The 13,118-nt window shown below is 34.6% G+C and overlaps 1 protein-coding gene across 2 annotated transcripts in view; it reads left to right on the top strand.

The window, feature by feature from the left end:
• lrp1bb (low density lipoprotein receptor-related protein 1Bb) overlaps positions 1-13,118 on the top strand; it is a 379,953-nt gene that overhangs the window by 343,082 nt on the left and 23,753 nt on the right. For both annotated transcript variants that reach the window (XM_065251976.1, XM_065251975.1), the window contains 11 exons: positions 775-907; positions 1,839-1,945; positions 2,734-2,866; positions 4,028-4,150; positions 5,510-5,632; positions 5,897-6,037; positions 6,775-6,909; positions 7,216-7,335; positions 7,673-7,914; positions 9,222-9,445; positions 10,638-10,744. In XM_065251976.1, coding sequence (XP_065108048.1) covers positions 775-907; positions 1,839-1,945; positions 2,734-2,866; positions 4,028-4,150; positions 5,510-5,632; positions 5,897-6,037; positions 6,775-6,909; positions 7,216-7,335; positions 7,673-7,914; positions 9,222-9,445; positions 10,638-10,744 — 1,588 coding nt within the window. The remainder of the gene's footprint in view (positions 1-774; positions 908-1,838; positions 1,946-2,733; positions 2,867-4,027; positions 4,151-5,509; positions 5,633-5,896; positions 6,038-6,774; positions 6,910-7,215; positions 7,336-7,672; positions 7,915-9,221; positions 9,446-10,637; positions 10,745-13,118) is intronic.

The following is a 13,118-nucleotide window of genomic DNA, read 5'->3' as shown; positions in this document are numbered from 1 at the left end:
CAAACTTGAATGGAAAATCCCTAAAGAGTGTGTAGGAATGAGTACAAGTTTATAGACAAATTATGGGCCAATTTTGTTTTGCGATTTTGCTGCATCCACTCACAAAAAAAAGTTTTGATAGATTTATGGTAGGAAATTAATAATATATCTTTATGGAACATGATCTTTACATCAGTGGTTCTCAAACTGGGGTCCGGGGCCCCCAGGGGGGCCACGAGATGGTGCCTGGGGGCCCCAGTTTTATGACATTTTGTAAAATACATTAATTTATCATGAATTCTGTTAAATTAAACCTACAAAAAATAAGGCAGCACTACTTTGTATAATTTAATGTTTTGTTTAATTAAAATGTGAAGTTTAGAACTGTTTTTGTCATAAATTTTCTTTGAGGGGGCCGCGAAGAAATACACCGTACATAAAGGGGGCCGCACGCTGAAAAAGTTTGAGAACCACTGCTTTACATAATATACTAATGATTTTTGACAAAAAAGAAAAATCAATCTTTTTAACCTATGGTATGTATTTTGGGCTTTTTCTACTATACCCGTGCAATTTACAACTGGTATTGTGGTCCAGGGTCACATATATTAATTTGATATAATTTTTTACAGTGACACGCAACAGAAATTTGATATAATATGCACCTCTGGTCTGTCATATTCTGTCTCTGTTAGCTGAATTATTTACTTTTCATTCTCTCCTGTCTAAACAAATGACAAATAAAGCTTACTCCTCCAAATTCACTGAACTGGAGTTGGATGTATGTGCTTTCAGAAGGACTGCGAGACTCACTGTGCGGACGACCAGTTTCAGTGTCACAACAGTCTCTGCATCTCTCGTAAGTGGCTGTGTGATGGGCAGGAAGACTGTAAAACGGGAGAAGATGAAAGAAATTGTCTCGGAACAGGTGCATCTTTAACACATGCTGGGGTGTTTTTGAAATGTTTAATGAATATTTTGGTTTTGATCTGATCTCATTGTTTATTTTTTAGTGTGTACATAATAAACATTGCCTTAGTCAGGTGATTTTATTCTTTGGTACAAAAATTTATTCTATCTACGTAATTTATTAAGAGGCTTCAGTATTTTATCGAGGATCACATTTTACTTTTTAACTAGGCAAGGGTTTTACTGAACATTGGAAAATATAGCTGTGGTTTATATAATAAAACAATTATTTTTCATAGGACAATGCCATGTACATTTACGCATTTGTCAGACGCTTTAATCCGAAGTGCTTTACAGTGCATTCAAGATATTCATTTTACCTGGGAATCAAACCCATGACCTTTTGCATTCACAGATCTTAAAAGCAGGGTGCATGATTTAAAAAAAAAACTTTGGAAAAGGGATTCAGGCTGAATACCAAAATATACTTGTAGCTAGTCAGCAGTAAGGGGCGTGTCTAATAACCAACATCGTTGCCTGGGTTGCGTATGTGTGCGCAAGTCTATCAAAAGAAGGTCCAGATTATATTGGGGTAGGGGCGTGTTTGTTTAGGTGATTTCAAATGTCAACATTGGCTTTAGAGATCATGCACCTCTCCTTTAAAATATGCCAATGCCATTGATTTGTCTCCAGATACATACCAATAACATCCGTTTCTAATGCATGTTTATAAAATATGCTTAAAAATCCTAATTTAACTAAGGTCTAGTCCTGGCTACACTTTCATTTTCTTACGTTACAAGACAGTTAAGGATTGTCAGACTAGACTGGGATCAGTTTTAAGAAAGTTTAACAAAGAGCAAATAAACAGACAGACAATGTAATTTATCTTGTAATTGAAATATCTTGTGTATTATGTATTTATGTGTTTACTCATCATTTGTTTGTAGCACTTCCCTCCTGTTCTTTAAATGAATACGTGTGTGCCACTGGAGGCTGTGTGTCGGCCGCTCTGAGGTGTGATGGACATGACAACTGTCTGGATAGCTCAGATGAGGTCAGTTCTCTAGCAACCCTCTCACTTATCTAACACTTTACTTCAGAAAGTGTGAAAACCCAGTATGTGATTTACAGTTTTCATTTCTGTACCTTTAAATGCAAATGAGCTACTGCGCTTTCAGTAGATCTGAATCCTTTCAATACAGTCTGAGACAATAGGATCTTGGTATTGAGATATGGCAGACAGGGTACAACTTGCCGAAGGTGGAAATTATGGTAATGCAGGACTGTCAGTCAGTGGCCATGGGCGGGGCTTTATCAGTGTGACATCACATTAACAAGAGAATCAAACAGTCATGCTTTGGTTTAATGGGAATTAAAAAGGAGTGGGTGGATTTTTTTCAGTGTAGAGTGGATGTGTTCACACATTGCCAACTCACATTTATGTCCAAAGTGGATTTTGCATAATAAGTGCCCTTTAATAATCAAAAATGTAGAAATGAAAAGATAACCCTGATATTTGAACCCTGAAGTTGTAATTATGTTAATCTGATAGCTCTTTTATATCAAAGGTCAGCTGACTCTTTAAAAACACAAATTGTACGCATATCATCTGTGGGTGTCTTCAGTCTTGTTTTTGATTTTTTTTACATCACATGTGCCATGAATAACAACGACTGTACAATATATTGCATCATTGACACTTGCGGCACATCAGGTTTTTTTAAAAGCAGTCTTGTATATCACACTCATGTTCGGCTCCAGATGTGTTATGCATTTCCCCCGATGCATCATGCACTTCTTCAAAGTGGGTATTTGAGGCTTTTCTTCTTGTTCTCACACCAGATGGACTGTGTCAAGGAGTGCACAGAAGATGAGTTCCTGTGCAAGAATCACGCCCACTGCATCCCCAAACGTTGGCGCTGCGATGACATCTTCGATTGCGTGGACCACAGCGATGAGGAAAACTGTGGCCATGGTATAAAGAGATTATTTCCAACACAACTGTTAGTCAGCATTCCATTATATAACAACACAGAGATGTTTAATGAGCTAAATCTGCAATTCAGTACTACATAATTTACAGTCTTTGTGGTGTGTTTCAGCAATACATTTTTTAACATTTATCATGTGTTAAGAAACAATTTTCAAGATTGACTTTACAGGGACGTCTTGAAGGGGGTCTTGCACGAATTGAGCAAACATTTCTGCTCGAAAAATGTCTTCTGATATTATGTCATGTCATTGATCTAGAATAAATTCAAGGGAGCTTTAGAGATAACCAAGCAAATATTTAATGACTGCAAAACATCTTATGGGTTTAAAAAAATAATTACATATTGTTTATATATTAAGTAACCTGTGTTACCATACACATTTTCTTTCCACACACATTTCAGTTCAGTTCTGATTCAAATACATATTTTTACACCCAACTGCGTGAGGCAAGTTAACTTTGGCTAGTTAAAATGTTTGTTAATTGTGTGTTTAAAGATTTTACAAAAATGTATAGTAAAATAATAAATATATAATAAAATAATAATACAAATAATAAATAAAATCAATATATAATAAATATATATATAATATACACATAAGTAATAATAAAGACATAATAAAATATGACCTATTATTAATTCAATTAAATTTAATTTTATTTATAAAGCGCTTTTCACAATTGTTAATTGTTTTAAAGCAGCTTTACATTAATAGATGCAGGAGAACAAAAAATCGATGGACAACATAAGCAGCACAATCCAGCAGGCTAAGATTAAACCATACTAGCGAGCGTATATATTTGAAACTTATACATATTATAAATAATTATTATATATTTATAGGATATAAGTATTAGAAAAAGTGTGAACTGTATCTGTAATATTTTGTCCTGTGTGTACTTTTACAATCAACAGATTTCTGAATATTTCGTTTTGGGGATTGTTGGTAATATTATTGTTAGAAATTGTGTTGATTTGAGTAAAAAAAAAATGTACCCCACCACAAATATTTTGAGAATTTAATACCTTCTTACCTTAGTACAGTTTCACCCTTTAAACAAACTCAATATTTACCTATAATGCATCAGTTTGTTCAAAGTGTATCAAAGTTTATCATCACACTGACTTTTTTGTTTTTACAGACGCTTTCTTCTGTCGTCCTGATGAGTTCATCTGTAATAACACTCTTTGTAAGCTGCACGTATGGGTTTGTGATGGGGAAGATGACTGTGGAGATAACTCAGATGAAGATCCTGACATGTGCGGTATGCCATCCATCCCCTTGTGGAATTAAATGACCTGCTGTTGTGTTTCCTGTCTGCTGAAAGACTTTTCATTCAAAATTGAAAGACTTTGATCTTATCACAATATTCTGATGTTATACTAGATATGTGGGTATGGGTCCCTGCATTGCAGACTAAATAAGTTACACTATATGTCCATAAGTACCGGTATGTGGACACCAAACACACTCCTTTGCAATTGAAAGTTTGTCCATGCGGTTGGAAGTTTGGTCCTCACTGAAAAATGTCATTGTGCCTCTCACTTTGTGCATAGGATATTGTCATCCTGGTATGGAAAAAGACACTCATCAAACTGAATTTACTTTTTTACGCATTTAGCAGACCTTTATATCCAAAGTGACCTAAAACAGTGAACAGAACGAAACAGTAAATGTTGTGATATTAAAGGGATAGTTCGGCCAAAAACGATATTAAACCCATGATTTACTCACCCCCAAGCTGTCCCAGTTGCATATGTCCATCGTTTTTCAGACAAACACATTTTCGGATATTTTGGAAAATATTTTAGATCTTTCAGTTGATTAAATGTAATGTTACGGGGTCCACCCATAGTCCACGACCTTCAAGTCCAAAAAAAGTGAGTCCATCGTTCACAAATTAAATCCAAACGGCTCCAGGATGATAAACAAAGGTCTTCTGAGGGTAATCTGTGCGGTGTTGCTGTAGAAATATCCATATTTAAAGTTTTATTAACGTAATTAACTACCTTCCGGTAGCGCCGCCATCTTAGTCGCGTCCGCATTCAGGATGAGAGCTTACGCAGCGTACAGAGGTTTCTCTGCTGCTGCCCTGTCCCCCCGCCCTCCGAATTTGTCATACGTCACTAAGAAAAGTGCGTACACTACGCTAATACTCTCTCCTGAATACAGAGGAGTCTAAGATGGCGGCGCTACCGGAAGGTATTTATTTTCGTTAATAAAGTTTTAAATATGGATATTTCTACAACAACACCGCGTGGATTACCCTCAGAAGACCTTTGTTTATCATCCTGGAGCCGTTTGGATTTAATTTGTGAAGGATGGACTCACTTTTTTTGGACTTGAAGGTCGTGGACTATGGGTGGACCCTGTAATATTACATTTAATCAACTGAAAGATCTAAAATATTTTCTAAAATATCCGAAAAGGAGTTTGTCTGAAAAACGATGGACATATGCAACTCGGACAGCTTGGGGTGAGTAAATCATGGATTTAATATCGTTTTTGGCCGAACTATCCCTTTAAGATTGGAACTGTCACTGTGCACCTAGTTTTGTCCATGCAGTGTAAAACAACTAAAAAAACAGCACTGAGTTGTAACATTTTGTTCTCATTTTTATAGCCAAACTACCTTGTCCTCCAACAAGGCCGTACCGCTGCAGAAATGACAGAGTGTGTCTACGGCTTGATCAGATCTGTAACAGTGTGGATAACTGTGGGGACAACTCGGATGAAGATGAATGTGGTAGGATCATTCACAAGCCTCTGATGATGTCTTTATCCTCCCCAGCACAATGAGAAATCCATCATTTGTGCCACGCATTTAAATTTGCCGTAAAGAATTCCGAGTTGAATTTAGTGATATTGCTTTGCTAGATGTTCATCGGGTATTTCAAATATACTGCCTTCATTAATCACATTCACACCGTTCACAATCACAGTCATTTTGATTGAAGACTTCTGCTGATGTTAAATGGATCTTCTGCTTTCATCCTTGGGCACAAACCAGAGGCTGTCTCAACCAGGCCCAAGCCCTGCGGGAAGACCGAGTTTACCTGCGGTAATCACAGATGTATACCAGCACAGCTGCAGTGTGACCTGTTTGATGACTGTGGAGATGGAGGATCAGATGAACAGGATTGCAAGGCTTGTATGTTTGTACCAGATCTCTCAGATACATCTGCTGGAAAACAAACAGTAGGAGAGATTTGCATTTCCTAAAGAAAATACCAGCGCTTACCAAGCAGAAATAGAATAGTGTTAAAAGTTTTGATTTTAATTTAGGTCTGTTTGGTGTAAATACAATGAAATGCTTTCGGTTTCTGCTAATCCGCTGTCGTGATAAGTAGCATGTTGTTTTTGTTAGCGGTATAAAACGGACCAAAATGTTTGAAGAATATCTAAACAGTGCTGTTTTGCCTAGGTTGATTATGTAGATACCTGCTGTACTGAGTGTGTCTCATAATATAAAAATAATCCAGGTTTTAAATATCTTCCTCATGAAACATTAAAGGGACACTACACTTTTTTTAAGTATGCTCATTTTCCAGCTCCCCTAAAGTTAAATATTTGATTTTAACAGTTTTGGAATCCATTCAGCCGATCTCTGGGTCTGGCGCTAGCACTTTTAGCATAGCTTAGCACAATTCATTAAATCTGATTAGACCATAAGCATTACCATTATGGTCTAATCAGATTCAATGGATTATGCTAAGCTATGCTAAAAGTGGAAGCGCCAGACCCAGAGAATCAAATGTTTAACTCTAGGGGAGCTGGAAAATGTGCATATTTTCAAAAAAGTGTAATGTCTCTTTAAACAAACTTAAGCATCAAACAGTGGGACCATGGGTTGCATGTATGTCACTTCAAAGTTCTTTCTCGTTCCAGCTTCAAATGGAGACATATGTGGAAAGAGGTTGAATCCATGTGGTGAGGATGCAGTATGCAATCAGACAAACGCAAATCCAATATGTCATTGCAAACCTGGATTTCAGAGGAATCTCAGAACCAGGATGTGTGAAGGTATCTCCTTTGAAAAAAGACTCAATACTTACCCTGAGGATGGATTTAGATTTTTAATGTAGAATTTAATTAAAGGCAATGTATGAAATTTTTGGTGGCACCAAAATGTCCAGATTGTTTGAATAAGCAATCTGAATTTTAACTAGATTTATAACTAGGATTATAAATTCGCTGAACAATGCCTGGCAGAGGTAGTGTTGTGGAAATTGTTTAAAAGCCATCATTTTGGCAGTTCTGTCTGATGCAACTAGTGGCACTTCCATTAGCAGATAGCACTATTAACCTGACTTTCTTTTTTTTTTTTAGAGATAAATGAGTGTCTTCAATTTGGCACTTGTTCTCACTATTGTACAAACACAAAAGGATCATACAAATGTACATGTGATAAAAATTATAAGGACGTGAATGGTAGTTGCCTAGCAAAAGGTAAGGATCTAAATATATTTTTTTTTTCATAAATTTTAAATCGCTCAGAGAAAGGATTGTTTAGTCATATTGGAGCGTAATAATGCAAAATGATTAACATTTGTAAAACTGCTACCAATTTATTACATTTATATATGTAGCATAATTGTTATAATTCCATGCTAATAATGTTAGTAATTAAGATATATATAATATCAGATATTGATTATTAATCAATTGTTCATTGTTGTGTTAAAATGATTTATCTGCATCTGTAATTTTCAAACTGTTGTCTTAAACCCCAAATGGAATTTAGCCACTTTTCATTTTTTTTGCATATTAATAACTCAACGGGCAGGACCAGAAGATCGAGTGCTCTACATAGCTAATGACACTGAAATCCGAAGTTTTGTGTATCCATTTAACCAGAGCCATGGACACAAAGTACATGCTCGCATCGAGGAAAATGCCCGCATCATTGGGATGGATGCTCTGTATCAACAACAAAAGTTTATCTGGGCTACTCAGTTTAATCCGGGTGGAATTTTTTACAAAGAAATCCTTAACAGGAGTCAAACTAAAACAAATATTGGCATCATAGTAAGTATCGAGAGTCTGTGCAAAGCATGCCGACATTAAAATGCTATCAGGAATATTCGGGATTTTTGTTCCTTACTGGTATTTGCGTCCTTGAAGTTGTTCACATAGCATTTGCATCTAGTTAACAGAAAGATTGACTCATGACCTTCCCTTTGATAAGTTTGTTTATTAAAATATTTTTTACAAAGTCATATACACTGTAAAAAAATCCGTAGAAATTACAATGTTATTGCAGCTGGGTTGCCGGTAATTTACCGTAGATTTAAATTTATGTTATTTACTGGCAAGAGTTTGTTCAAAGTTAAATAAATTTTAAATATAAACAAGTCTTTATCTTTAGAGAATAAAACTATACAATAACAGCATCATGCAAAGCATTCTGGGAACCAGAAATCATCATCAACCTTTTTCTGTTTTTTGCTTCAGATTTTGTTTCCCAGAACGTTTTGCTTGATGCTGTTTTTTTAGTTTTACTCTGTAAAGACAAAGACTTGTAAAGGTTTAATGTTCATTCAACTTTGAACAAAATGTTGCCAGTAAATAACATAAATTTAAATCTACGGTAAATTACCGGCAACCCAGCTGCAATTTCTACGGATTTTTTTTACAGTGTATGTACTGTGTATAAGTAACAAATTAAACTATTTATTTAGAGGTCACCTAATATGGCATTTTTCTGAGATTTATTATTAGGTTTCCCCCAAAAGTTTTGGTGTGAGGTCCAAATGCTTTATAAATCATTTATTAAACAAAGGCGCATTTTTGGGTGTACAGTTTTTGTGTGTGTCTCTTTAAATGCAAATGAGCTGCTGCTCCACTCCCTGTTTAATTATTTCTATACCAAAAACATACACAGATTTTAACAAGAAAATCATATTACTTTATTTTTTCATAATGAACATGCCATAATTAATTGTGTAAAGAAGATTTTAAATAGAAATTATGACCGAAGTGTGGTCTCTGGAAGGTTGGGGGCGGAGCCTGTGCAAAGTGATGTCAGTTTGTTTAGAAAACACCAACAGCTCATCCCATGAGACTGTTGAAGTTTTACGTGGATTTAAACAAAAAGAAGGGGGCAGATATTTATCATTATGGGGGGCTGTGTACACACATAGGTGACACACAGTTATGTTCAAACAACATATAAAAGTAAATGTCTCTTATTAGGTGACCTTAACCGACTTTTTCTGACTACATTTATCTATGCCTCAACCCTTAAACATTTGGTTTAAACTTATTTGATTTAAAATATGCTGTGATGCCTTGATCCACATCAAATCAACTTGTTATCTGGGTGACCTTTGCAGTGCCCAGATTTTCGTAGGCCCAGAGATGTGTCAGCCGACTGGGTAACTGGGAATATCTACTGGACAGACCACTCCAGGATGCACTGGTTTAGTTATTACACAGCTCACTGGACCAAGCTTAGATACTCTATTAATGTGGGCCAACTCAAGGGACCCAACTGCACTCGTCTGATAACTGACATTGCAGGAGAACCGTACGCCATTACCGTCAATCCAGTCAAAGGGTAGGAGAATGCTTTAACACTATTCAGACTTTACTTCTGTAGTTATTAACCTTATATTGTGCATTTAAAAGTTAATGTCCAAATTGAATTTTAAGTTTTTAAAAAGCATTATTAAATTAAAGGATTAGTCTATTTTCTTAAAAAAAAAAAAAAAATATCCAGATAATTTACTCACCACCATGTCATCCAAACTGTTGATGTCTTTCTTTGTTCAGTCCAGATGAAATTATGTTTTTTGAGGAAAACATTGCAGGATTTTTCTCATTTTAATGGACTTTAATGGACCCCAACACTTAACCGTTTTAATGCAGTTTAAAATTGCAGTTTCAATGCAGTTTCAAAGGACTCAAAACGATCCCAAACAAGGAATAAGGGTCTTATCTAGCAAAACAATTGTCATTTTTGACAAGAAAAAAAAATATGCACTTTAAAACCACAACTTCTCTTCTTCCTCTGGCTGTCTGACGAGCCAGCGCGACCACACATAATTGCGTAATGATGTCGAACGGTCATGTTACATATATGAAATGCACATTTGCAGACATTTTAAACAATAAACTGACATAAAGACATTAATTAGTATCATTCCACATACAACAATGTCAGAACGGTTCTCTTTCTCCACACTTGTAAACACTGGGGCGTTGTTTCGCATACGTCATCCGTGACCTCTTGACGTGATGACGTATATAGGACCGGCGGAAGACGGTAACTTGTGGTCTAAAAGTGCATATTTTTTATTTTTCTAGCCAAAAATGTCAATCTTTTCGCTAGATAAGACCCTTATGCCTCGTTTTGGATCATTTAGAGTCCTTTGAAACTGCAATTTTAAACTGCATTAAAACTGTTAAGTGTTGGGGTCCATTAAAGTACATTAAAATGAGAAAAATCCTGGAATTTTTTTCCTCAAAAACATAATTTCTTCTCAACTGAACAAAGAAAGATATCAATATTTTGGATGACATGGGGGTGAGTAAATGATCGTGATTTTTTATGAGAGTAGAGTAATCCTTTAAGAAGAAATATTGACTAATCATCGAAGCGAATTTATTACTATTGTAGGTCAGATTGCTTTGCTTTTATTTAATCACACATGATGCAAATTACTTTTTACTTTGCAGTTATGACAGTGCATGTATAACATTATTCAATAATAATAATATTAATTAAATAAACATTTGGTATATTGCAGGATGATGTATTGGTCAGTAATAGGTGATCACTCACATATAGAAGAGAGTGCAATGGATGGTTCAATGCGTAGGGTGCTTTTGTACAAGAACCTTAGGAGACCCACAGGTATGTTTCAATACGTCTCCCAGTAATGTGTAAACACTGTAAATATTTGAACAGTATCTCTTTACTTTGAGCACTCAGTGGTAGGTGTACAGAGAGTGATAAATGGGAGATTGTTTATGTAGTTCTATGTAAGAAACAAGGTCAAGGTCTAAATGGATTTGTATAGACATATACTGTTTGAGTTTTATTTTCGCTTTTTTAAATCAGCACTTTCACTGTTTTTGACTTGAAATTTTGGGAGGAAAGAGGGATTTTAATGCAGCGCAGTAAACCTGTAGGCATGATCCTCCGGGAAACACTAAGCACTGCTACATTTAACTGTGGCCTTCTTTATAGGGGCCAATATTACTCCTCCAGCTCAGCTTTAGGAATTCATCATCTAGAAAAGGAACAAAAACCAACATCCGAGTCTTTAATCAAAAGAGGAAATATAATGAGTCGAGTACAGCAAACTCAGAGAAATATGGGACAAACTGTTGCTTAGTTTATTTCAGGAAGAGCAAAAGGACATGAATATGACTCTTTTGTGCTGAATATGTCCATACTGCGCCAAGTGTTCTGTAAAGGTTATTTCATTTAAAAAATAGTTCATATTTACCTAAAAAAAAAAAAGAAAATATGTTGAAACAGTTTATCTGTGCATTAGGCTAACTTAACCTAAAGCAGTGTTGTATTTACACAGAAAAGGTTTTGATGCTTAAAGAGATAGTTCACCCAAAAATGAAAATTCTGTCATCATTTACTCGATCTAATCTTGTTGTTCCAAACCTGCATAAATGTCATTGTTCTGATGAACACAAATGAAGATATTTTGAGAAATGTTTGCAACCAAACCATTCGTGGACGCCATTTCCTTCCATAGTATTCTCTTTTCCCCACTATGGAAGTGAATGGGGTCCACGAATTGTTTGGTTACAAACATTTCTCAAAATATCTTCATTTGTGTTCATCAGAACAAAGAAATTAATACAGGTTTGTAACAACATGAGAGTGAGTAAAGGATGAAAGAATTTTCATTTTTGGGTGAACTATCGCTTTAAAACCTTTTACTTAAAGGAATAATTTATCCAAAAATGAAATTTCTGTTATGTATATCTGTTATGTTCTGTCTTCCTGTATATTTTAAGTTATATGACAAGCTTTATTTAGAGGAACACAAAAGATCTTAGGCAGTAGGTTAGTGGCTCCAAAATTCACTTTACTTGAAGGGGTGTTTATAAGACTGACATGACATCTTCATAATCATGACATGACATGACATGACGTGTCATGGACATGAAGGAGATTTTATGCAAAAACAACTGTTGTTCAATTATGTCATTTTAATGCAAAGATGAGATTGTCTGAGATTTCTTTGTTATGACAACTTCACATTAACCAATACATCATAACATGTCATAAATATGTCATAAACATGACATAGCAGAACAATTATCAAACTTAAGAAATTACCTAGCTTTATGGGTTAACATTACATTAAACTGTCTTTTAAATGTCATTAAGTGGTAATACTATGACAAATAATTTTAAATGCCTTAACAAAATGCAATAGACACATAAAAAGATTACACTTAACTTTATGTATGTGCACAATACAAAACATTTAATTGATTTAATTAATTAATTTAATGTACTTAACTGTTTTTCCAGCGACATGGAAAACCCATTATTGTACTGTTTTTTGTTTTGTTTAATACTTATATACTACAAAGATAGATCTTTTAAACCTTTTTTAAATTAAAATATTTGAACACTTCAAACTATTCCACAATATCACTCCACGGATTGAAATACACATTCTTTTAAGCTCTGTCCGAGCATATTGTTGTCCCATACCTAAAGTCCTTTTTAAGTTATAACCACATTCTTTATCTATAAACAATTTTTGTATGTTCCCAGGAAGTTGTTTATTTTTTGCTTTATAAATAATTTAAGCAGATTTGAAATCTACTAAATTGTTTGAAATCTGTTTTCATTTCATTTTAGGTGAATCAGTCTCCAAATGCAATAATATATAATTTTATAAATTTTAATTAGTACTATTATTATTATTAAATGATCGATTTTTATTTTTATTTGTTATACACATGGAGGAAACTTAAAAAAAAAACATTGGACTAAATAATATTAATGACGTTGTTATAAACTATTTGACAGAGTAATAACACTTAATGACATTTAAGTGACAAATTATATTTCTACCACTGTAGTTGAGGTCAAGAAAAATATTTATGTCGCTGTTATAAAACTATATGACAGAGTATTAACACTTAATTACAAAATCAATTTGTTTCACTGATAAAAAGTGGTCAGTTATGTTGTCACATTAACAATTTGAAGTTGTCATAAGAAAGACATCTCAAACAATGTCATC

This window comes from Paramisgurnus dabryanus, chromosome 15, assembly GCF_030506205.2.
Source record: "Paramisgurnus dabryanus chromosome 15, PD_genome_1.1, whole genome shotgun sequence".
NCBI lineage: Eukaryota > Metazoa > Chordata > Actinopteri > Cypriniformes > Cobitidae > Paramisgurnus > Paramisgurnus dabryanus.
This window is presented reverse-complemented; position numbering and strand designations above follow the sequence as displayed.